Source organism: Hyalella azteca, unplaced genomic scaffold, assembly GCF_000764305.2.
Source record: "Hyalella azteca isolate HAZT.00-mixed unplaced genomic scaffold, Hazt_2.0.2 contig17652, whole genome shotgun sequence".
In the NCBI taxonomy this organism is placed as follows: Eukaryota; Metazoa; Arthropoda; class Malacostraca; order Amphipoda; family Hyalellidae; genus Hyalella; species Hyalella azteca.
Window position 1 is genome coordinate 221,710 of NW_025947428.1, and position 27,988 is coordinate 249,697.

The 27,988-nt window shown below is 37.5% G+C and overlaps 1 protein-coding gene across 1 annotated transcript; it reads right to left on the reverse strand.

Moving 5' to 3' along the window:
• Positions 1-4,005: 4,005 nt before the first annotated feature.
• LOC108672096 lies at positions 4,006-27,004 on the reverse strand. The gene is made up of 3 exons (XM_018159721.2): positions 26,973-27,004; positions 11,227-11,373; positions 4,006-5,712 (listed from the first exon to the last, which is right to left on the reverse strand). Exons 2-3 carry the CDS (start codon positions 11,371-11,373, stop codon positions 4,291-4,293), a joined length of 1,569 nt encoding a protein of 522 aa, XP_018015210.1. The 5' UTR covers positions 26,973-27,004; the 3' UTR covers positions 4,006-4,290.
• Between the last annotated feature and the right edge of the window lie 984 nt (positions 27,005-27,988).

A 27,988-nucleotide genomic window follows, 5' to 3' on the forward strand; every position in this document is an offset into this window, starting at 1 on the left:
ATGTCCTAATGAATACGTTTGGCCGCGAGTCCGGTCGTAAAATTGTCTGAGACGTTGGAATGACAATGACTTTAAAAAAGAATCCTATATTAATATTAAATTAATAAAATAATATTAAATTTTAATAAAATATTATTAAAAAAGAATATATAATTAACTCATAATTCGAATCACGGTATTTATCTCAAATAATGTTCATCTTGGCGTAATAATCTAATTAATCTAGCTTTGACTCTTCTGATTGTAAAATGTAGGTGTGTGTACCTGTTTCTGTGTTTGACAACTTCAGCCTGAACAGGGGTTAAGTATAAGTATTACGATTACCTCTTTAAAATTCCATCATACTTCAAACTCCAGGTAAAGGTTTAGTTCATCTTTACTTATATTAGTAGTTTAGTACCCCTCAGAGGAGACTCTGACGTGTGTCTGTGCCATTCAGAATTCCTATGGGATTTTGCGCTCCTAGGGGGATTGATCCTGATGAGCGCCTTGCCGCTGAGCTTGCCGGTGTCTGACTGCAGGCTTCAGTTGGGGGGTCAAGTTATTATGTAGGTTACAGTAGGTAGGAATAGGATTACTTAATTACATTTCCCTTCTCTATCTCTCGTGTGCGGGGCAGCGGTGGCCACTGGCCAATGTCCCAGGCCATGTAAACAACCTTTTGTTCAAGTGTCTTAGTTTCTGTTGCTTTTCACTTGTCCCTCCTTGTCACTTCATCTCTTTGAGATGCTAATGGACATGTAGTGTCGTCTTGAGCTCATTCGATGCCCGGAAATTTGACACAAATATTGTAGGAAACTTATCACTGCAATTTCTCGTTTTCTTCGTCATGCGCTCATTTCTATTTAGTTGATACCTGATTCATTTTAGCCACAAATTTTTCTTTACTGACTCGAAAAAAATAATATAGATGCTGGTGGCTTTCTGTCAGTTTTGTATTGTGTACTGTGATTTTTAAGTAATTTGAATAATATTACTTGGGGTTGGTTCGTCAAGATGAGATTTACAATTATAATTTATTTAAAGTATACACAAATTTACATTACAAACTCGCACCATTTTGAGGATCTCGATTACGTTAATTTTCCTTAGATTTTTTGTCGATCTTCATTACGTCAGGGGCCATTTGAACAGTCTACAGATGTTGAAACCTTAGATATATTTCGTCGTATATTATTCTCTATCTTGTTGATTTCATTTTAGCACTTAAGTAGTCTTGAAGATAGTGTTCTGTGACTGATTTGTTTTAAGTTCGTTCGAGTAACCAAACATACAAATGTAATTTTTTCAAGAAGTCTTCTTGCAAGTTTAGTCGTCAATTAATGCCTCGTTTTTCTCCAGGATGACAAGGATATTGGCTTTGGAATTATGTTTGAATTACTCCAGAACTTAACACGTTTGGCATTATTGCATATATTTATTATCGTGCATTTATTAGCGACTCGCTCCAGCAATTACTAAGCAAAAATCAGTCCTGAATTAGCAGCTTATTAATTTCTTGAATGGTATAGCTAAGTACATCTACATTCCAACTACAATTTATGCGAATGAATTCAGTCTTTAGAAATCATGATGAATTAAAGCATTCAATGGATCATTTGTTTGTGCAGTACAAATTCCTGATGGACACCTCGGCTTGTCCTCAGTGCCGCTCGCCTGCCGACATAAGCCTGAAGGAGATCAACACGAAGACGCTGTGAAGCGTTGGCCCAATTTCCCTTTGTATATTTTGTAGTGGCCAAATAATTGGTTCTTTTTTCATTAGATTTTTCAACGGAGCATTGATCATAAACAGTCTATGTTCGTATAGTCGACGTTATTATATTATGTACTGGTCCATTCCATGCCTGCTGAGCCGTTTTGTTGTCGAGAACCGTTCGAAATTTTTTCGATTGGCGTCGTTTCTCCTGAGACTGTATGCGCTACTTTTTGTTACGAGTTTTTTGTATTGAGGAATACTTCAAGTTTAGTGAGAATGAATAATTTCTCTTGATCTACTTTCTTAAATGAATTTAAGTGTCGAAGTTATGCTAACGTAACGTTATGCTGACTGCAATGCAGTGAGCCACTGTAGCGCAGTGTTAGCGGCACCGAGATACGAGTGGCTAGTCGTGAGTGTGAGCCTAGGGGAGCTCAGTTCAGTTAGTGGTGTCGCTGGTAGCCGCTGGAAGTGGTGCTTGCAGCATGGCTATGGGTTGGTCACTGAACGAACTGTGTAGGTGGTTACTGGGTGGATTTTGACGTCTTGATGATGTTGAGGTATTCAGGGTACTAGGTTATATCCCGCTCACTTGCTTAAAATTAGATGCAATTGGCTGCCAGAGGTTGGTGCAATTGGCTGCCAGAGACTAGATGAGATTCTTGAGTTATGCGTGTATTAGTAATCTAGTTGGGTTAAGTTTCGTTTAGATTGAATGCAGGAAGTGAATCGTATGATAGTCGCAAATGTTTGGAACGGACGTAAAATATATTCAGGAATATTTTTTATGTGCAATTTATAGAATCCTCTTTGAAACACTGATCATTACAGTTGCTGGCATTTGCAAATACCGTGATTTTCAGAGCACTTGCATCAACGGTTTTTCATACACTCCTTGATATTTATCATTTGGTCCTTTTTTAATGGAATGAAGGGAAATTTTGCCGACCTAATCTGAAGTTGGACTCATGAGCGGGCTCATGGGAGAAGGTATAGGTTCCATCACACTCGATCGATTTATGACGATTGTGTGCAAATGGAAAGAAGTATTTTCTTCTACCATCTTTCATTGTGTTTTTTCATGTTGCACGTTTCCTTGATTGCAGTGAGCATAAAGTATCGGAAGGTTTACTGTACGAGGATAGAAAAATGTACAAGGATTTATCGGATTTTAATTTGTTTTCCTTCTAGCGGTGGCATCATTGCAATTGAGACACTAGGCTTGTAGCCTTGGAACACTCAATTACCTTACCTAACCGAGAGGCCATCTTGTAGATTTTGACCAGAACCTTCTACAGATACCTAGTGATATCAAACCAACAACTCGCTGCTCACAGTTTTGTGCACTGTTATTCAGCAATTTGGCCTTCCTGCCGATTATTCGTTTCATGCTGGGAAATTTACAGTTGAATCGGGCAGTGATATTTCGTATGTTCTCGTGTTTCATTGTTACTTCTCTAAGCGTGTGGACAGAGGGCGTAATCATCTTTATTTCATTCTATTAATGTAGAAAATAGCGGTAGTGTTTTGTTGGAAACTTTTATTGTATTGCCAAGTGGTTTTAAAAGTCTACAATCAATGTTAAAAAAATAATGAAGTTAAAATACAGAGCTATTATAAATGATGGACCCAACATAATAAATTCTTATTTATTCAAGTATTAATTCAAAATGAAAAATTTATACACCAATGGAAAGAGAAAGATTCAATTTTCTCATATTATCCAAGCCTATATTAATTTTATTATTTTATAATCTATAAACCTATTCCCGAGCGTTGGATAGGACTCGTATTAAATGAAGCTCTGGCTCTCCACTTCTGGCTGGCCACCGAGATCACCTGATCTCACCCATGTGCACAATTATTATGGGGTTGCGTCAAGGAAGCTGTTTACGTCCCGCCTCTACCAGCAACTCTGTTTACGTCCCGCCTCTACCAGCAACTCTGTTTATGTCTCGCCTCTACCAGCAACTCTGTTTACGTCCCGCCTCCACCAGCAACTCTTTACGTCCCGCTTCCACCAGCAACTCTGTTTATGTCCCGCCTCTACCAACAACTCTGTTTACGTCCCGCCTCTACCAGCAACTCTGTTTACGTGACGCCTCTAATAGCGACTCTGGTTGATCTGAAGAACTGTATCACTGCTACGGTGCACTCAGAAACAGAAGATATGCTTTCTCGTGTGTGGGACGAGTTTAACTACCGTTTAGATGTTTGCCGTGCAGTACAAGGGGGACATATTGAACTTTCTCATCAATTCTCATATCAATTTTGAAATTATACTTGAATAAATATGAATTTATTGAATTGGGCAAATCATTTAGAATAACTCTGTACTATCAAAATACAAAATATTGCACATAAAAATGCTACATCTAGTGTGACTAAAATTGACTACGGTGATTTCATATAATCTTCATAGTTATGTACAAACAAGTAGGGAAAGTCTATCACGAGATATACTTTGTTGCGCTGTCGCTATTCGTCTTTTTACTACTAATACTTTGGTGCGCAGGGATATTTACAAAATGGGAACTGTGGTAAAACCTCTAGAGCTCGTCGTACCAATTTCAAAGATAGCAATGACAATTCTAAGCATAGGAATGACCAATACTCATTGATATGGTAGGTTTTCCTTCTCGTAATTTTAATTTGCCCCTTAACTCTTCTAGTGACCTCGATTTTGCTTTGTTGATTCGCTTATATTTAACGTCTTTGACTTTAGTGACTGATCTGTGATTGCTCATTACTCGATTGTATGTTACTTGAAAGATTTCGTCCGGTTTCTTTTTGTACACGTAGGGACTTGATCCACTGTCCTCAGTCTTCCCTGAAGACCCAAGCAGTAGTCGTCTTTCGGGAGCTGAATCCAGATTCAGTCGTGACTCGCATTTTAAATCATTTTCTAAGGGTCCTTCTGTATCACTAGTCTCATCGCTGATAGTTGTATCACTTCCATAGGTAGGCGAGGCCATCGTATCTTCTATCGATAAGTTAGACTCACAATCCACGGAAACACTAGAGGTATCGTGATCTTCATTTAAAGGTTGTATCGTGACGTCGTCGGCTGCAGCAGTTTTGACGTGATTCCTTTCGTTTGTGGATGCTCTATCAAACTCGGCACTGTAGTGATCTTCATTAATGTTCAGTAACGTTTCCCTAGATAACGACCGCATCTTGCTGAGTGTGCTACTGGGACTGTCGTCGCTGTCTTCGCTGCAACTCGAACACGAGGGCGTGGTCGACAGCGAGCTGCGTGTGGAGTTCGAAGGAAAACTATTGGATGAGCCAGATGCAATTTTTGGTGACGATGGACAGGAGTTGACTGGCGTGATGGAAGCCGAGTCGACGGTATCTGCAGGAAGTTGTGAAGGCCTCGAAGCACACTCTAAAGCATCTGAAACGCTGCGGATTACTTTAACTCCATCACGCATACAGGGTAGTATCACTAACGAGTCTGAGCAGGTATCCTCGAGCATAATGGCGCTGTCCGTGTCAGTTACGCTGTCAGAGTCGGGCTTCGTATCACATGTAGAATCGTTTGGTTTAGCTTCGTCCGTTGTTTCTTCTTTAATTATGCGCTCAGAATAAGGTACATTTCTGCGCTTCTCGCGTTTTGTATTTTTCTGTCGATTTAGGACATTGTTTAACTCTGTTGTAGGTGCATTTTGCGTTTGATCTGACGAATTCCTAGAATTTCTGTTGTCATTCTCTAAACAAGGAGTGAAAGCTAAAATATCTTTGAGAACTTTAACTAAATCAACTGATGGATCCTCTTTAGAGGCAAGACACAAAACTTCCACTATCTTTTTGTGCCCGGTGACTTGACTCAATACAGAAGCAAGAGTCAAGATTAATTTTTGTTGGTCACGAATAGTCTGGTCCTTCTGGCGTAGCACAGTTGCGAGCTCCTCTTGTCGTCTCCGGAGGCCCGCCTCCAGAAGCAGGAGCTGAGATTTGATCGAACGCAAGTTCGCGTCTCGTTCCTCGTGGATGTGCCCAGCCAGCTCAATCTGTGGACAAAATGTTTATGTTATTTCGATAATTGAATTCCTATGGCAGCATAGTTGAAATTCGAAATCCAGATCTTAGTGTATGCGGCTTAGATGCTATTTTACACGAAATAGAATCGTATGTTTTATTGCGTTAATGAGGAATTATGATCTCTGTGCAAAATGTTTTTCCGTTGAGTTCTTTCATTAACGCGAGGGTGAGACTCGTTAATCTCCCTTTCCGATTTTTTACACAGCGGGTACAATCAGATTGGTTAGTTAGGGTACGTACACAGTGGAAGCAGGTTTGCCCACGCGGGCAACCTGCTCCAACCGGCCACAAGAATGAACATAGGATAATAATGTAAGTGTTCACAGTGGAAACCTGTACGAATAGGCTTCTGCCGACAACCTGCTTATACCTATTTACCGGAATGTACTGCACATTCTTATCTGCTCAACCTGCTTGGCATATGGTCATTTTTGAATTAGTTGTACCTTTAAACCCTCCATTTTCTTTATTTCTTTGGAGGATTATCGGAGAATTATCGGAAGTGGCGCTGGCGTCCACTGCCTAATTAATCCGATAACGACAACGCGAAATTGTTGGGACATGGGACAATGGGACAGGGACATGGCATGTTAATGTTTATGGTGCAGGTGATGACATGTTTATGGTGCAGGTGATGTGGACATGTTTATGGTGCAGGTTCTACAGACAGTAAAGACTTCGATAAATTCTCAGCTTTTCTCACGATCAAATTTCTTCTTATTTAACAGCTTTTCAGCTGTTCAGAGAGTTTGACGGGTTATATGATGAATTTATCATGCGATTTATTCATTTATAACGAGTTTTGACTGTATGATTCGTATTATTGAGAGATTTTATCAATCGTTATAGGGAATGCACAAGCATGTTTCCGCTTCCACTGTGAACACCCTCTCGCGCTTGTTTCAGGCGCCAGCCTCAGCAGGTAACCAGCACGCTGGCAACCGGCTTTCACTGTGTACGTACCCTTGCCCAATATCTCGGCTTTTCATCGAAAATAGCTTACATCGCGAGATGTCCGAATTAAAACTGTAGCCATAAGTACGTATTGATATGACGTAAATTCAAGAAACACTACATAAATAAGAGGCGTTAGGAGGCATTTGCATTTTAACTTCGTCAGAAATGTAATAATTTCTAAATCTAAACGTCTTGACGTTTCAACATGAATAGCAAATTCTGAGCGGCTGTTGTGTCATAATTCGTTGTGTCATTTTATTCAATACTTTTCCCACGATTGTGAGTAAATTTTAGCCAAAATTATAAAGATAAAAAAACTGACGTGGATAACGAAAAATCCCTTTAACAAATAAACTGAGATACCGATCCAATCTTCACCCTGATGAAACTTGATTTTCTTCGTCAAGGAAATTAGAGTTGAAAATTGACTGGATTTTTTCAGAAGGGGAGTTCTCACCTCTGTAAACGGCTTGAAATAACTGGATAATCGGTTTACCTAACTTTCAATTGAGACGAAAATCGAAAATCTTGCCACAGGCGATTTCGTGGCCAGTAATGATAACCGTTTCAGAATAAATGTTCGTATCCCAGGCATCTGCCAGCTGTCATCATGAAAAATAAGCGACGTGAACGAGACGTAATCATAACCAAGGGCGTCGCAAAAAAGTTCGGCATCCGACCTTCACCCAAACGCACTCGCAAGCTCTTGCATGCTAAGGCGGTCAACGATGATGTCTGCGTCATAATCCAAGATATAAATCATCATGAGTACATGGGTAAATAAGTAGGAAGCTTCGATCATGAATGACTATTTCAACACTTCAAGAAGTTCATAAACAGCAAAAATATAAGATAATATACAAAATAACATAAGTTCATACTGCTATACCTCACTTTCCGTGCAGTCTTTTATGCCATCGAGGCTTTCTTTTCGGTTTCGGGATTTTGAGAAAAATTTAATTTTTAACAACACATAAGATATTTCAGTGAAGAGCTTTTATTTATCTCCGTGTCATTTTCATTTGCATCTTATTAACGATACAGCAGCATATTAACGCCGAAATACAAGTTTTTTGGTAGTGTTTAAAATCCATCTGAAGACTTGAGAGACTTTTTTACGTCTCTCAAGTCGAAATGGGCGTGGGAGTTGTCTGCGTGAGGTGTTACTGTTAGATGGAAGCCCTGCGGTGATTAGTTCTGCATCCTCTACCTCGATCGATCTCGTAACGCAATTCAATTTCACGGCATGGAATTTTCGAGTCTTTTGATAAAAATCTACTAGGAAAATCATGCTTCGAGCCTCACTTGAAAGGCTCTTAGGAAATATTGTTGACAGTTTCAATAGACAAGCGAAAATAAAATTAAAATTGATGAATTAAATTAATACACGGTTTATTCAATTAAATACTAATGCTTCACAATCCCAATGGTGAACTGCAGCTTAGACTACCGTCACTCCCAGTTGATACAAGACTGCTGAGGTATTAAATACAATAAAGTCTCACCAAAGGTCTTTGTATCCAGGAAAGGACGCATTTTAATTGCGATCTGCCTGTAAATTGGGCGACTAAAGCTTTCTGACAGGGCCTGGTGATCAATCCACGAATCATGCAAAGAATAAATTTTTTCACGCTAGAAAACTCCGAGTTACGTAGGTTTTCAAAGGTCGAGCACCGTTGATATTATTTCTATGAGATGGTAATGAGATACCAAATTGATACACTTACTTCATTAATCCGAAGATTACAGATATAACATGAAATTGTCAAAAAACGAATTCAGGTATTGTTGGAGCTGAATACATTCGAATGCTATCGCTCAAGGGACAAACTGTCTATCATTTTTCGAGTGTGCTTGTTACTTGAAAATCTTAGATTGCAATTCGCTGACAATGCATCCGTAGTCACTTTCTTCAACTTTACAGATTGTCAAACGTGTCTCAACAGTGGTTTCTACACAATTCGATGTTTATTGCTGGCATTAAAAGTTTCTAAAAAAGTTGTATGTAGAGGAAGAAAGTGATAGAGTACCACGCAAACGAGCGCCATTTGAGGCTAGTAAAACGAAAGACAAACAGTCAGATTGTGGCTTTCTACTGCGACACAAAGTTGACGAGGATTTGTTACAACATACAATTCGCAAATTCCAACTATTCCAACATAAGATATAAACAATAAACCATGGTGACTCAGCGCAAGATAGCTAGCTGATCAGGCAAGCCCTCGTCATCGTTCTTACAGAAATCAATAAACGGTACGAGATTAAAAAATATAGTTATTCACAATTGAAATCGTGCGGGAAAACCGTGGAACAGGTTATGAAGTTCCAATATTGCTGGTTTTGATTCGCGTTCACGACGTAGTATTCAAACCTGCCACAAGTCTGTTCAACAAAACCAACATCGTCTGCCGACCTTCTTCTCGGCGTAAGCAGTCAACGACCGTACGTAGAAATGAAAGGCTTCGCATCATCAAGCTGTTGCGGTTGCGCCGGAAATCGAAGCGTAAAGCATCTATCGATGTCCCTGATTCGGTCTTCTCTCCACACGGTGAGGAAGTAATTCACCGCAGGTTGTTTTTTTTCTCTTTCACGAATCACCGGTAATTCATTTGAGGTCGCTGGGGAATATAAAAAAGCTTCTAACACAAAAACTGCTCGGCAGCTTCAAATTGATTAAATTTTGGTTTTTGTCTATAATTTTCATTGTTACATACTTGTCATTGCAATTTATTATTGTTATTGTACTTGAATTTTTGTTGCCGGTAGTATTATTAGGATTAATTGTGTTATTAGGATCTTCATTCGTCATGATCAGGAATTTCTTACAAGTCAATTTATATTTTTGCACCCGTTACAGTTGGGGTTGATGTGAACGTCTAATATGCTGGTATAAGAAGCAGTACGCGATTATCTCCTTTGCTGATAATTAATCTCTTATGCTGAACGCCTAATATGCTGGCATAAGAATCAGTACGCAATTATCTATTATGCTGATAATATTCTTATGCTGAACGCCTAATATGCTGTATAAGAAGCAGTACGCTATTATCTCTTATGCTGATAAGAACATCATGACCTGAAGCAGCACAACAGGAAGCAACACCAGCAACCTAACACTCGGTGGCCTCAATCTGCACCAGCAGATGAACAAGATTGCAGCCTGCATGACCTCATTTCGGTAACAACAATCAGCAGGAAGGCAAGGAATGATCAACAGGAACTTGCGGTGCTTTCCTGTATTAACCTACTTCAAATATTAAGGAATAATAGCAGGTAGACTGATCAACCAAAATGAATGGACAAAGAACTTTATAAATATGTAAAAGTTGCTGCTGGTATTTAAGCTTGTAAGTTCCTTACTAATGAAATGAAAGGCAGGATTTGTCCATGGAATTGCAAGAAAAAATTGTAGGAATAACATTCATGTAAAAAAGAAATTTCCTGGTAAGAAACAATGCATTCAATCGTCTTTGCACAGCGCACCGTAATGCGCATTAATAACGGCGGAAAAACAAACGTCGCAGCCTTGCAGCGGTAGCGCTTATAATGATTGATAATGCAAGCGAGTACGGTAAGAAGTGATGCATTACAGAGCATTAATGTCGCAGTGATGCGTTTCAAAATTTATTGAAAATATTCCCTCCAAGTTAAATTTTAAATTGCTTTTTCGCAGCATAAAATTCGAACACAATAATTGAGGTAGAGTTTAGTTCGGAATTTATATGTAATTTTTATGCCACTAATTCGATAATTATTTATGGTATGGATCATAAATTTTACTCCCTGAATTTCTTGAAATTCTCTTCAAGTTCACCAGGCGTGGCAATTCAAGATTTTTTATTCGATGCCTAGTTTTTAAACTTGCAAAATTTTTAACGCTTAATTAACAAGCAAAGCAGTAGTCACAATTTACCGGTTACTGTTTATTTAAGCTCCATTGAGAAGTTGACGAGATAGAACACTTTTTCGAAATAAAAATATTCATGAATACTTCATTGAAGATATAAGGAGGGTTGAGATGGGGTATAAACTATAGGAATCTCTTCCATGCCCTATTAATTAAAAATTGCTTCATTTTAGAAGTGGATATTAATTGCGCTGTGTTGAAGCAGCAAACTAGAAGTAACGAACACCGAGCTAAACATTGCCAAGATGTGCTTTAGAATGCGATGCATATAATTGTTCTACAAAGTGATTCTCATGGCGTCTGATTCAACCGAACTTCGAGGACGCGTCACAGATAAGTTAGACAGCGATCAAAAATAAAAAGACACAACTAAAGATAAGAACAATTGATTAAGAGAAGCTGTTTTCACCTGATTTTTGAGGCGTCGTTTAGTGGAAAGAACAGGGATAAGAACAATTGATTTATAGATGTTTTCACCTGATTTTTGAGGTCTCGTTTAGTGGAAAGAACACGGCTAAGGATAAGAACAATTGATTTATAGATGTTTTCACCTGATTTTTGAGGTCTCGTTTAGTGGAAAGAACAGGGATAAGAACAATTGATTTATAGATGTTTTCACCTGATTTTTGAGGCGTCGTTTAGTAGCCAGTAGCTGCCTGGCCTGTCCTCTGCTTCGCTCCCTGAGCTGCAGGAGCTGACGGCGAGACACCGCGGCCGCCACGCCCCCGCCCCCGCCGCCTTCTTCTGCCACCATCTCCAACACCATCTGCGGAAGTCACATCATATTAATACACTATTTTCGTATAAAAATGACTTAGGGCATCATATTAATACACTATTTTCGTATAAAAATGACTTAGGGTACCATATCAATACGTTATTTTCGTATAAAAATGACTTAGGGTATCATATCAATACATTATTTTCGTATAAAAATGACTTAGGGTACCCTATCAATACACCATATTCGTAAGAAAATAACTTAGTGCTAGAAATCTGTGAAAATAGGAAGAAACACTTTTAGCATTCTAGATTTGCTGATGACTAATCTTATAAGGAGGCTGCTGTCGCCGCAATTATGATAAAGCACTTTAATACTTCACAGGAAACCGCACAATAACTCATCACATTACCGGTGAAACTCTTTGTGCGGGTTACCAATCCACAAATCAAGCGTCAGCCCACCATTAATTGGCAATTTATGATATTGCTAAAACATTATGTTACATCCCAGTATAAGGTTAACTTCAGGTGTTGACTAACAGTAAGGCGAGAAAATATGTTTATCTTGGTATTGCAGGCCAGCTCAATCATGTAGCACTGCTGAGGGACGAATAAATTGCAGTGGGAGTACAAAAACCGATAAATTTTGATCCAGGTGATAACGATAAATTGCGAAAAAATTCGTCACTCAACTAGTTACTTATAGGAATTTGTATGTTACACGATAAAAATTTGCAAACTGGATTTTGTTGACGTTAAACGTGTACTTGTTGCTTAAAAATGATTAAACATACATCGGTATAAAATAAACTTTAATAATCTGAAGCTTGGAGAATAAAGTGTGGAAAGCGTTTTTAGGAGACATGCTTAGATTTTTTCAAAGCTGGTACTATAAACATGATGCAGTCTCCATTTTTGAGAGATTGTTTGACTTATGCCCTGAACTTTTCTAGTATTATGTTATATTCATTTCCGATAATTCGGGAATGATTTATTGTAAAACCACATTTCCGTGATTTGTGGTTTTATTATTAATCAGTGCCAATTTAAATATGACGAAGACTAATTTTGGATTACATGGTGTATTTATTACCTGTATTACCGTACGCTTTTGCAGACTGTAATAACATTACCTGTAAATGACACTTATTAACAATAATTATTATCCGTAATATATTTATCAAAAAATTGTGTTTATATGCTTGGTGCTGTAGGGGATGTTAGGGCGCATATTCATGTTGATTATCGTGTCGGGATATTACCCGACGACAAATTGTATTTTTGATGGTGTGGTGTGATGAGATGATTGAAAAAGGGAAGGAATTAGAAAGTTTATTGTTTCCCACCTCTCATCAGTCAAATTTAAAAATTGAAATGTGAGTTTTCAAATCGGGGTAAATTTTATTCCAAAACAAAAATATCAATTTTCTTACATTTCAAAATGGGGCTCTAACGGGATTTCCATGCATAATGTGGTTATCTTTCCTTCATTAATTACCTTACATTAGTTTGAAAATTATTGGCGGGATTCGAGATAACGGGGCTCAGGGTTATGGAATTCTAAAATTGAATGGATTATTATTCTCTTCTATGCAGACCCAGATAGCTGAATAAATATAGTGAGAAAAATCTAAAATATTGTACGAAATAAACCGATATCACTAGGATTATTAACCAATCAAATAAATTATGAAGGAGATCGATAATAATGAACCTGAAATAACGTAAAGAATAATGTACTGGCTTAGCCACAGCGTTAGCCGCTTGGCCTCATGGAAACAGTCGGAAATAATCAGCGCCCCCAGTATTTTTCAGAAGGAGAAATTTACAGAGGAGGGTCGCGAACAACACGAGCTTCGTGAGCGGCGACTCTGTCGGTCACATGCAGGGGCAGAAGTGGAGTTTCCAAGAGCGTTCCATTGTGTTGAAGAGAATTGCTGTTCTTTTACCGGGAGGATAAAGCGATCATACGCGTAGACAAGCTCGTATACCTAAAACAAGGACGCCCATGAAGCCAGGGTTGATTTTTATTTGATTTATTTATTTATTCACACAGGAGCACACGTTACAATGAAAAATAAAAAGAGACGTGAAATAAAATAGCAAGGCTTCCAGGTGACGGGACTGGAAGGAAGATGTCTGGGGTTACTATTGTCCAGCTTAAGGAAGAGCACATAATGTAAGACGCAGCAGAAGAAAGCTCGGAATAAACTATTATTGAGATTATGAAGAGTTAGGAAGATATAAGTTCCATGAAATAAAAGATATAAAGTAGTGACGATATGTCGAACAAATTATTATTATATAAATAAAGTACAGGGGGAACAATGTTTAACAATTAAACTGGAAACTGGTTTGAAGTTGGATGATGAATGAGAGATAAACATTAATGCGTGAATACTTACGGCAACTAGTCTCCATTTTTAAAATATAAGTTTTGTCTTGACATCGAGAGGTTCGCATTTAACTCAGCTGAGCGCCTCGCTTATTTTATTTTGCACGCGGATGTCGTGACGAAGGTTCATCAATTTACTCTATTGTGAGTGAGATTTAAATCGAGTTAATGGACACCTTTCCCTTTCATTAAAAGCGTCATTAATTTGAGCGAATCATTTGGCGACGAGGTACGACATGCTTGCCTTGACCTCAACATAACATTATTTCAGATCTCGTTGGCAGTGAAGAGCGATCTAAATTTAATGATTTGTGTGAACAAACAGGAAAACTAACCAGCCCACCTGCTTCTACTTTGAAATAAATAGGACTTGAAGTTCATAATTTAAGCCGTCATAAACGTATTAAATTGAAGACTTGGATAGAACACGGTACACATATACACTCGAGTCACACAGTCACAGCAGACGAGCTATGTCAGAAATTAATGTTCGCAATTTAGAGATAAATCCTCCCTAAGTGATTGGAAGATAATTTTGTTCATCAAAATACATAAGACTATAACTCAGCTCTTAAAAGATAATTCAGAGCCATAACTTCTGAGTCTTATTCTAACCATGTACAGGGTGTTTCAGAATTAAGTAACCCTTTTAATTTGTTAATAAATAAAAAACTAAGAACGTTATGAAGTTGAAACTTGTTTTATTTAAAAGAAGAACATTTTTATGGTAATATTGTATCCTAGTTTTTAAATATAATATCTTTTAAATGCCCACACAATTGTTTTGACAAAATAGGGCTCTTCTCTTCGTTGCTTTCATAACCTTCATTAGTGTTTCTGACGAGAGTGCAAATGTTTGATATCCGCAAATTTTCGATAAAGATATTTAAATGTGTTTTTAAAGGATCCTTGTTTTGAAATGGATCCTGTAATCACGTTGAAATTCTGTTATTGACATCGTTATTGACTGTAGCGATAATTTTTGTTCTTTCTTCTTTGCTGTAGCGAATCATGATGAAAATTTAAGGCTTGATAATTAAACACAAATTTAGCAAGCTATACAGGATAATGACGTAACTATGATACAATATTACCATGAAAATGTTCTTCTTTTAAATAAAACAAGTTTCAACTTCATAACGTTCTTAGTTTTTTATTTATTAACAAGTTAAAAGGGTTACTTAATTCTGAAACACCCTGTACAAATAATAAACTGGAGCAGTCCAACCTCGTGTCTGGCCAACCTCGTGTCTGGCATTCAGAAGCAACGCGTGTGACGAGCCTCCAAACTTGACTGTTCAATTTAACGACGCTTTACGAGACCAGATCGGCACTAAAATTAAATCGAACCGCCAGTAAAAAGAACGCTCTAGAAGCGATACTCGCAGTAGCCATTTGGAAAATTGAGTGAAATTAGACAATTAAACATTAGCTGAAGGTCGCTTATTCCCACTGTTCTATTTATAATTTCTTTTAAGAGACTGGTAAGAAAATGACAATAGTGAAATTCGACATGGAGAATATCGTATGTCAAGAAAACGAACCACCTTAAGATGTCCGTGGGCTGTCCGGTTCGCTTAGGCTAGGTAACGAAACGGGAAAAAGTTTGCAAAATCGTCGTGCACGTTGTGATGAAGAGGTTCGTTCGTTTATCTTCTCGAGTGTATATGACTTCTCGAGAATGCTTATACTACCTGTTATTACTTGTACGAAATTTCATCTTTTTTTATTTCTTATAGTAAACGTTTTCAGAAATTTGCTGCACCAAACTACAAGCTTGCTAATACGAACGAGAAAGGAAACTCGCTCATCGCATGCGTGAGAGATTTGTGCAAAATGATACCGAAAGCATGGGGATTTTTGAAATATAATCTAAGGAATAAACACGAAGGGCTTGGAAAAAGATAAAGTCATTCAAATTCTAATAGAAGGCGTAAGGCAAACAAAATATTTGAAGGGCGTGGCAACACTGGGCGACGAAAGTTGATCAAGATATCGAGAAATGTGAGTGACTGCAAAAAAAACTGTATGTCAGAGGCCACAAGAAAGGTGAGATGAAGTTGAAGAGATCACGGGCGAAGCAGCAGAGATCAGGGCAAAATATAGAGCAAAGGGCAAGCAAAATACGAAGAGGAATATGCATCAAATTCGGGGAATTCTGCAGTGCAAATTGCGGAATGATACGTGAAGCAATTTAGGGCAAATCGCGCTTGATATTAGAGGACACGTGAGCAACAATTGGGAGGGATAACCGAATGCATTCGCGTAATGAGACTTAGAACCGAAATTAAGTAAAACCATATCATTAATGGTGTACCTATATGAATAATTCAAGACAATGATAGCATGAAAGATCGTGAGCTATTTCATGAAAATGTAATAATGTATCAATATACTTCGATCGTCACGAGGATTCTACAGGAAGCATCTTTATATTCTTGATCCAGCGACATGAGCTGTATTCACTACTTGAAATAAACAGCAACTTCAAACGTCACTAAAAATGTCTTGAAATTTATTGAAGCGTGGATGTGCAAATAACCACAAACTTTATATAGGTGAAGTGTTACGGAGTCATCAATAGATCAGTTGACTTTCAGCGCCCCATATGAAGGCTCGTCTTGCATTCAACCCGGGGACGATTATAATGGTCAACATTTTAGTGGTTTTAAAGCCAACGTTGGCTTTACTTGCAAATCACGGAATTAATTTCAATTAATATTCATTATCATTAAAATCAAGTCTAGTGTTGGCTTTTCATCCTCTAACCGTCATGGATTCATATAATCTGAGCAGCTGTAACAAAGAAATTCATCAAACATGTCATAAATTAGCAAGCACCAGAAATAACGATTACCCTGAGATCTCAAAAAATAACACTATAAAAGCAATTAAGTCTCGTAATTTGTGAATGTTTAATGTGAATTACTCTCGTCATTCAGAAAGTAAAGGGATAAAAGCTAGCGTTAGAAAAGAAAAACTAACAGAGAAAAGTAACGTACGGTATTACGGTACTCAATGCATATATATACGAATGGATAATTATTGACGTGGTGAATCAAGAAAACAATACACTATTCAGGACCTCGTGCGTGATTATATTTAATAGCCTTAAGATTGTCACGTAATATACACGCAATAACTCCGTCCAGCGTCAACCACTGATTGCTGAACGTGATCTGAGCCTCATTAAAACATATAATTAACAATACAAGCAGAAGGCGAACAATAAACTTCTAAAACCTCCTTGAATCCCGCAAAAAAATATGTGGAAAAACGGCCTTGAATACAGCAGGTTTAATTTCAAAGCGCTGAGAGTGAATCATAAGATGTTTTCTTAATTCGTTTAATTGTTATAACTGTCGAGGAGAACAAAAAAGTTAGCCGAAACAATTAACTTTGAGTTACGCCAATGTGAATGCTGCATTTGAAATAAAAAGAAATTATTGTAATCATGAATGGTGTCTAAATGGCGTATGAAATTAGATCTGTTGACGTATGAAATTAGATAACAAATTTAAGTTCGAATAATGAAAATAATATTCCTATATACATATATGAGATTACAAGCCGCTCACAACAAAAGCCGAAATTAGCTTTAAAGTTAAATAGGATTTCTAGAAGCTTTGGGAATATTATGCCCTTGAATTCGTCGATAATCGAGATACGGTTCCATGAAAAGACTTTTTTGTCGGTGATCATGTCGAGGTGAGCAAGACGCTGCATGATATAAATTATAAAAGGAGGCGCCTCTGAGACGTTGTGTCTCGCTCGAACCGTCGAGTTCATGGCGCTAAGTCTGGTAAGATAGAATACTTCATAGACGAAGCACTACAATTAAGCGAGGGATCACATAAAAGCGTAAAATAAATCGAAGAAACTAGAGTAATTTTGTAAGGAAGTCATTACACGCAAATTAATAAAGAGCAAGGAATCAGCAACAAGTACAGTGAAAACAATGCGTTTAATTGTTAAGGCAATGCAAAAATAATAATACCTCGAATTACTTAACTTAGTGACCTCGACCACTAGGCGACCGAAACACGCAAAAACACGCTGCTCCGAAGATAGTTTACAACCATCTTATACTGAAAATTTACAAGCCTAAAAACAGCTCAACCAAAACGCAAAGAAAAAAAAAGCAATCCGGGGTTTGCCCGTCGTGTCCTTCGTAATCGCGATGCCTTGTGTGGTGGCAACCGTGTAAAAATTGAAGTGGCGCAAAGGAAATGTTTTTTACACGGCACCACAATAGCTGGAGGATGCGGGGCAAGCAGTCGACACGTCGTCGCGGCCTCCGCCGATGAGCGTTGCATGACAACCGACCACCTCCACTCTTCCAGGATATAAACTTTATATTTTTTATATTATAAAGCAAGCAGAAGTGACAGAGACCAAGCAGAAGTGACAGAGACCAAGCAGAAGTGACAGAGACCAAGCATTAGTGAAGGAAAAATATACGCTAATATAAGCCGTTACCGAGAGTTAGGTTACAGGGTAGTTCATAATTGAGGTACGGTACCTCGATAGAAAGATGATTCCGACAAATATAGAGCGTGGCGCGGAAGAAGTTGATTAATTTTAATCGATAGATGCAGGGCATTTTATTCATGTTTTGTCTCAAATTTTAAAGTAAAAAAAGTCAGGAGCTCTGAGATCTGGAGATCGAAGGGCTACTATATACGACTCAAACAAGAAATTAAGGTCGGGAACGATGACTTTAACATATCCATTAATTGGTGCTCTGATGCATGATCTGCAGCGCAATCTTGGAGAGAATGATTATTGCTAAAGGTTACAGAGCAATAATCTTAAATCTTGGGCTGAAAATGTTCAAAAGGTATTTTTCGAAGCCGTGAAGCCTTGCAGAACAGGGTTTGGTCAACGATCACTTAACGTGAACGGCATTTTTATTAGATAAAAAGTCAAGTTCAAAATTGAAAAGCCACCAGAACTGTTAAATAATTGTAAGAAAACAAAGATCCCAGGACAAACATTTAATAGTTCATGTAACATATTGCATTACAATTCTAAGAAACGTTTGTCACACAGCTCTCTTTACGAGCCTGCAGACGTTATTCAAGTTTCCACGAGTGTGTTTTGTTCTCGTGCATGGCTCCATTAGAACGATCATAGATCGTCTTCTTGTTTTATCAGAAATATTTTTCTTAAACATGTTTAATTACTTGGCAGGCACCAAAGAATATTAATGGAAGTTCAACTACTCGATTGATACGCTGGTAGATGCGAAACGGAGGCATTAAAGTCCCTATTTTATCCTTAATTGCCAAGAACTTTTCAAAATTAATACTTTTCTTCACGTAATTAGTAAGAAAGTGTACTTTATACTTGTGGCATGATTCATCGTGCAACACATGATGGAGATTTCGAGATTTTCTGATCCACGAGATTTTCTGTGACTTAAATCAATGAGGTAATGTTAAATCAATGTCTTGATTTAAACAATAAATCAAGACAGTTCCAGGGAAATGAAAGTAATTAGAAATTCGAATTTGAAAATCCTAGTTACAATTTTCGGTTTTTATCAAATCGTGAAATACATCAGAATAAAAAGAAAGTGAGTAATTTGTAACCAAGATATCAATCTTCCATTCCGTACTGCGTAGAAGAGAGGAATAAATATTGATCCTCTGCACGTTCTCTCCGAGCATCAAAATTCCATCCCCTCGTAACAATGGCGTGTTAATAATTGCTTTTGTCTAATGAGGCTATCACGCAAACGAGTGACGTGTAGTTAGCCGCGTGTACGTGAAAGTCAACACTTTCTATGCAGGGAACTACACGGTGGCTACATATGCAGATGCGACGTTCGCTCTAAGAAATCTTTAAATAATTCAAGCTACTGAGCAGGCGCTCACGTTCAGGTTCTCAGATCCGGGACGCCTTCCGTGGGGAAACTTTTCAAAAGATAGAAAAAGAAACGTAAGTGCTATAACTTTATTCGCAGATATATTTAATTATTACCTTCAATTCTGATGTTACTTCAATCTATTAAACCTCAAATATGACGTGAAACAATAAAATTCACAGCGCGCTGACGACTTTTCATGTTAAACATTAAATCAACAGAGCGGTGGTTCGTTTGTGATTATTAAAAAGAGGTTATCTTTACCTGCAATGAGCCTTGACCCACTCTATAAAATGTATTGAACTCAATCGGCGTAGGAAAGTGAGATTATCACATATTTCTCAGAATATTTGGCGCGCCATCATACGAAGATTACATTTTTAATGACAACCCAGATCAGAACATAACTACATTTTTCAATGAATCTTTCCGCTTAAAAAAGCAGAAAATAATTCTATCGCAGACGACTTCATACAAAAGATGCTCAACAAAAATGGACTTAATACTACACTGCAATTGCTATATGTTCTATCGGTTCTTAAAATTGGCTTCGATAATCGGACGAAACAATTAAGCTATAACGCAATACCATCAAGCTGAAATTTAACATTTGACACTCGAGGCTAACACATTTACGACTGGCAGCGTATATAATCAAGAAAGAAAATAATAGAACTTAATTTGATGAACGAATCGAAAAATATAAAATTTGTCCTTCTGAAGCTCGAACGGACCCGTATCAGCAGCGGGTTTCAGCTCCCAAAGCGGTAGAGTAATAGTCTCAATGTTTAGGCTTCGGGGTTTATATCATAACATATTGATCGAAGGCGTATGCTATTGCGGGAAATATAATACTCTTGAACATCAATTTCATGTCGCGCAAACCAGCATACGCGATCTTATTGTCCGATTGGTTTTGACGGTACACACGCATATAATGCATATCTACATCTTCTTACTTATATATACTGCCCACTAGAATAAATGACACTGAGACGTGTGACCATCAGGATCCAGGTGATATTTCACACATGGAACTAAGATTAATTCAGTGACTGCTTCGCATTTTCATCCTCAGGAGCAGGCGATTGACGTTGGCGGGGCAACGATCTTATCGGAAGAGTCGAGCTTTACGAGCGCCACGATCTGGAATCGATTAAGCATTTACAAAGTACAAAGAGTATTCGGTTTCAAACGTATGAACGTCATGGTTCTATCAGGCGTCTCGTTTACAGGTTCGAAATACCCATAGAAAAGCTTGACGAGTCAGAACTTAATTCATTTTTAAAATAAGACATTTCTGAATGTAAGAATGCATTACTCGTTTAATTGTCATAACTAAAAATTTGACTATTTAATATAGAACGTTATACAATTTTGCTATGCTCCGCAAGACTCAGAAGTGTTAACAACTGTTCAACGATGTCATAATTATTATTATATTTTCGTTCGCGTCACGATTACAACAATGCCGATGGTTCGCAGTCACGAGTCTTATGAGAATATTCGCCTCCATATACAATGGAGTTACGAGATGCTGCAGCGCTAGGAACCTATACACTGTGCGAATTTTCTCATCGTCATGTTATACAAAGCCTAACATGAGAAAATTCTCAATATCAAGATCGTAACAATTCGTAATCACAGTTTTATAATACAACTTTATGGGAAATAGTTGCGTTATTAGTATTCCGATTGAGTGAGTTTCCTGTTCTCAGAAGAGGATAAGTTGGACCACATAAAATGTACAATTCAATGACCCTGAACACTATATACAACTAATCAATTAAGAATACGGAATTGTTGATAGGATAGATTCTGTAATCAAGCACCATAGCAGTAGATAATACATTTATTTGTAAAATTCACACACGTGGACGTCAATAGGTGGCAGTAAGCATATTCGCTCGAGTGCTCAGTGTAAAATAATGAGATTTAAATGAGTGACAAGTGCAGCTGGCTGCTGCAGGTGTTTACGAAAGGCCTGATCAACTCACGACTGCCTGAAGGCCACTAGCTCCATGCCAGGTTCCTCCCAGGGCATGTGTTGCAAGCACGCTTCCTAAATGTCTTGGCTGATGGGCGAGACGTGTAGCTAAATGACGCACGCCAGACTCTGCACTTTGTGTGCATACACTGATTGACATTTTAAACCACCGACTATTAATAAATGCTGTACGACACTTTAGAACTGCAATGATATCGCGTGGGCTCAAGAGCTCGAGGTGTGAACGTGAACTGGAGGCGAACTCGTTTGAGAGACTACATGTGCCATGTTGAGTTTTACGGACGAGAGGGTTTCCTCTCAAAATTATCTCCTAAATTAAATGACATATCCTTCCGAAACTTCGTATACATACATATATAAATCATTAAAAGAGAATCTTTTTTGCTCATATGTTTTTGTTTCAAAAAATGAAAGAAAACTTTAAATACATTAAAAACGTCAAAAATGAACCTTTATAAATCTCCTTTTTGGATTTATGAACTACAGCATATAGAGACACATCAATCGATTCGTAATGAGAATATCTATCAACTATATAAGCCTTTTTCTAAATTGATTTTTTATAAGAAGTTGCCTTATTTATAAATTGATTTTTTATAGAGGAAGCTTTCATTTTTTCACCCTTACCACCCCTTTACCTCGTGCTTTTTACAATATATAATCCAAACAATACATAAATAAGAAAAAAAGGGCTTCTAGAACCACTAGATATTCTCCTTAAGAATCGAATATGTCTCTCAATGTTGAAGCATGAAAATTAAATGAGAAGATAGATTTAAAATGTGACCAATAACGACCATTTCAATTGTACAGGAAAACCAAATAAGTGAAAAAGATAAAAAAAATAATTAAGGTATAAAAAATTTACTTGATAATGTATCCCCAGCTCTCCCATTGCCTAGTTCTCGTATTGAGGATATTAATCGTGTATTACTCGCTGCATGACACGTTTTTATTCCCTTTAACGTAAATAATAAATTATTAATCTATACTAAAATTTTCCGGAAAGAAATCTTTGTAAAAAATGGTAAACATTGCTCATTTTATATGAATTTGAAACTGCTTAAAGCAAAAATTAAAGCACGCACATGCACACGGGTTGCTAAGTTAGACGCGACTTTTCCGCACCTAAAAAATTAGCTCAAAACCAGCTCAATTAGCACGAATAATAATTATAAATATAATTATCTGAAATTTTGCAAAAAGTGTTTAAACATGTTCAATTGATATAAATTTAAAAAATGCCTCGCGTAAAAACTAATTTCAAAAACTAATGCAAAAACTAATTGCTGCGCTCGATGTGCCTTTTCCGTACCTACAAAATGATCTAAAAAAACGAAAAATATATTTTTTTTACGATTTTTGAGGGGAAACCTCCCCTTGAAGCATAGCTTATTAGGAGGATAATTTCAGAGCACGAGGGTACATTGCAGTGTTGCGTGCAATCTTGGGTTAGGAATATTCATTCCGAAAAAGCACAGATAGGGCAGACATTCTGGAATAGACAAGCTTTAATAATTATGAACTCAATTTATAAAAAATCTTGAATTACCACGAAGTCAAAAATTTTCTGTACGTACCTACAACATAACCCGGAATTCTAATGCATGCATTGTGTGAAGTGAATAAAGATGCTGATAGGCTTTTGAAAGGTGCAGTGAAAGATGCAAGTCAAGTACAAAAATTTCGATAAATTAGAATTGCACGAAGTAAAATTATTGGACAAGTACTGTTAATTGCAAATAAAAATTCGATATGCAAAGAGATCGTCTCGATCTCGAACAGTCCCGTATTACGCCATGAACCGCTACATGGGTGCTGAGCATAAATGATGCAGGTCATGATCATCACACGACACTCGTAAAACAGCAGCAAGTGATAATCACAGGTCGCCTGAGGACGCTTGTAATGGCGGTGCTCTGCATAATATTACGGGAGCTGAAAAACGGTGAATGGTTGCAAAGAAAGCAAATTGTTCTTCTACGTGGAGCTGTGTCATGCGGGTCACAATATAACAGTCAAAGGAGTTAATAAGGCATTCAACGTGAAATTATTCGAGAAAATTAATAGTACATCGATAGTGCATGCTCACAGAATATAAATAAGAGGCTATCGATATTATAATTAGTTAAGTTAGTAAGTCTATACGACGTCGGATTACAGACATGCAATGATGGACAACTCTCAGGAGAATAACAAATATGTGAGCGGGAAGATTCATGACACGCAGCAAACCACAATCACGATGAGAAGTTCAAGCAATTTGTCGGAAGCTTGAGCTAGGAAGTCAGCGTCGCATCCGCAATTGCGGCGTTGCTTCGTAGTTCATCCGTTCGTCGTCTCGTGCCGGTCGAAGACCTCCGACGTTATGTCGAGTCCCAGACACGTACCGAGTGTCTTGACCACGATTAACTCGTACTTCCATATGACGTGCAAACTTACATTCCCGTAAGACGTGCGAACTCACATTTCCATATGACATCCGAACATTTCCATATGACGTGCGAACTCTTCACATCAGGCGCTCACGTTGTGCGTAAATTTTTTGCCAATTGGAAAAACTAGAGGTTAGTACAGATGATACACAAAATATACGAGTTCATTACAGTGCAATTGATTGTCCTAATATCTGTAAAATTGTTCAGGAATTTACACGACAGCGGAAACAATCGTAAAATGATCTAGTGTACGGGTGACTGCATTGATCACAAGCTTCAGTATGATTCATGATACGTGATTATACTGTGAAACCTGACCATGATATCAGTTGTTATATAGACGGACAAAAATTCTGACTATGATTGTGCACGGTCACTCGAGAGTTCACGTTTCGTGGACATAATCCCGCACCGCAGACAATGCTGTCAGGTTCCTCTCTCCAGCAACTTTTCGGCGTGTCCAAAAAATCTCAAGAAATGAATTCTTAAATGCTGAAATGAATTGAAAATCATTTGCGAACTATATTCAACCTAAAAATTTCAAATTTGAGGCCATTTATTGGACGACGAAGCGAGCAAAAACGGAGACCGAGGAAAGTCCAGAAACGGAGTTAATTACAGTATTTCCAATTGGTGTCTAACGCCTCCCAATAATATCATTTGGAAATATAAGTTAATCAATTGGTTGTACGACGATAAGGGTTATTTGGGGGAAGCGTAGAGATAATGAAAAAGAGGGAATCAAATTATAAGTTCCAGTTATCCACAATGAAAACATGAAGATGTGTCAAGGAACTACGAACATAAATTGCGCATCACACGTATTGTAATGTCACGTGTGAACTCTTCGACGGCTCCTTAATGGTTGTGACATTTCACGCCGGAACCTAAGAGTCCGCAAAAACATTCACTTCCCACCCTGAGACCTTCACCCGCTCATTAAATAGAGGCTAAATAGACACTAAATGGAAGTTAAATGACACGCACTTATTGCACGCGCCTCTCAGCTCATGATAGACTTTCTTTAAGCAACATTCATTTCGATAGAAGTGCACTGCAGAGATGCTAATATCATCTAACAATCTCCGAATTGTTTTCGAAGATTTATAATGAACTCGTCTTCTAATGAAAGGAAATGGAGGCCACATCAATGAGGCAGATTTTCCTCTGTTCACATGAACGGATCAGAGAATATTTTGAAGTCGCGATTTCTTTCCGTCGTTGCGTGATTTCAGCTGAAGAGATTAGCAACGAACCAGTAGAACAAGTCTTTCAAGTCGAGAAACACGAATTTTTAATTTTAATCAAGCGCCTAATTAGCATGCGTACATGTACAATTTCTGACGCTATGCAAAATGACGCACAAAAATTTAGGTAAACAATTAATCGGAAAAAATTTATGTTGTAAGAAAATCGTATTCTAGAAAAAAATTTATTCTAAAAGTACCGGCTGTCCATGATTGCAAATTATATCTATCAATCGCAAAGATATCCTTTTCTCACGATATCCTTTCCTCAGAACAGGATCACAACAAGCGCAATATGGAGCAAAGACTCAGAATATTTTAAAACACAATTAAGGAAACTCTAGACTGAAATCAATGCATTCTAAAACCATTACTGATCAGTCCAAACAAAAAATTACAAAAACTACATAGAATTAACAACCTGAGAATTGTCTACTTGTTACTATCTGGGGGCGAATATCTCCTAGACAAAGTTAAAAGACCATTTATTTCATTGACAAATTAAGAATCAAAAAAGTACATTTTAAGCAAGTCGATCCTGCTATGTCGCAATTTTTAAGTATGTCTTCAAATTGAGGAGTTTGAACCTCAACAATCGAACATATTGGCGATATCTGGCATCTATCACAGCGTGGGCGATTTTTGGCATCACCCTTTGATCCGGGAATCCTGAACTCGAGCAACGATTTTCGCTCAACAATTGAATAAGAAAATTAGCAATGATTGATTGAAAATCAAACGACAAAAACAATGAAAGCCAAGGCTCGCTGTACTAGTGTACTAGGAACTGCATTGAAACTCTCCTACGAGGATTACAGGACTTTAGAGCACGGTACTCTGATTTTAGAGCCGAACACTCCCAATTTCTTAAAGCCTATGGATAAAATCAACAAGTCTTAGATTTCATCTTACGTGTAGAGCCTCAGGAGGAGAGCCAATGACTTACTCTGATAGTGAGCGCTTACTATCATAACAGGAAGATATACTGGATTTGTTGATGATGTCTTATCATCCTGCAGAAATATGTGGCCTTTTTGTGAGTATTTTCGTACATTAATTGGCAGAATTAAGCACAAAAACGTCGCAAGAGCTCGACAGTTGGTGGAGGAAGTGCATCCTCTTCAGGATAAACAAGTCAAAATGCGCAAGAAAAGGAAGAGGCGCGGGGAGCATTTTACATCATTGAATGAAATGTGCTATGATTTTTTTGTTTAATCTATTAGGAAAATAAAATTATGATATAAAATCAAAGCAAAACATTAAATCTTTTTCTACCACAGTTTACAAAATTTATCTCAGTATCGTTACTTTAATATACACTTGAACCCTACCGATCTGAATTGGAACATAAAATAGTTGATAGATAAATCAATTAAAACTCTATATAAATAAAAAATTGAATATTGCGAACCATTAGTCGACGTACAAAATTAATTTGAATGTGGTATGATTATATTATACAAGCTAGTGCACATATGGGCATTCGTAGCGACCAGCCTATTTTCGTTTATTAAAATACATTCAGATTTGAGCCTGCGATAGAGAACCGCGAGCCCTCAGGTAGGCTTGGCTGGATCCCAATGAGAATCTAACACTATAAGTATTGTCATTATAACTCCGCTCGTAAATGCGGAAAATTACAAATATATAAGCAAAAAATATTACTATTTATATCTAATACTCACCGAAGCCGTTATTCGAGGTATCTATCACCAGACACGAACCTGAAAACCACAAGCAAAACCCTATTAGCAGAAGAATAAATTTTGTGTACAAATACTTAATTGAAATATGAATGAATTCGCAGTATCAGAAAACGATTACTCGGTTATCAATTAACGTCGATGATAGCCTGGCCATTGCATTGACCTGCAGAGCCCTGGAGCGTCTGAAACACGGGCTCGAGATGCCCGTAGCTCTATAGAGCAGAACTGGAGCGTGAAAGTTAATAGATTTTTAATTCTAATTAAAAATTTTTAGTTCTTGAATTAAAAGTTTAGTACGGAAAAATGGGGGAAGACACTTTTAGTAGCGTGGAGGGTTCTCAACTTCGATCTCGTAAAATGTGCGACCATACATAGATATTGCTCACACGAGATCAAACTACGTATATGTATAGAGGTAACAAGAGATTCTAAGTTCACTAACTTGCTTTTCAGTGCAGTGCCTTGCATCACCAAGCAAGTCATTGCTAATACCCGTACAATTCTTGACCTCCCACAACACTACACACAATAATTTCTTCATCTAATTATTTTTTTATACCATGAAATTAGGTGAGTTAATTTAAAAAAATTTAAAAATGTAAAAAATTTAAAAATTTTTTAAAATTTTAAAATATCAAGAATCAATACTTTTGGGTCGAAAAAAAGTTTATTTGAATTTCAAATAAAGAAACAAATTTTGCATCATTATACGAAAGGAAACAATAGAAGCAAACGCATTGGGGCAAGAATCAGAAAATAGCACAAAATATATACTCTAGCAGCACCCTATAATTATAGGAATACCAATAAAGAAAAATGTTTCTGTCAGCAACACAAGACCGATTTACGCAAACCATTTAAGTAGGAAAAAATGGTAGATATACTGAAGCAATGAACGCATAATTTCTCTTTCTAACGCAGATTTCGTACCTATATACATTCGATTTCATCGACACGAGAGCTGACGAGTACGTTAGTTAGTTAGGTCAAATTAA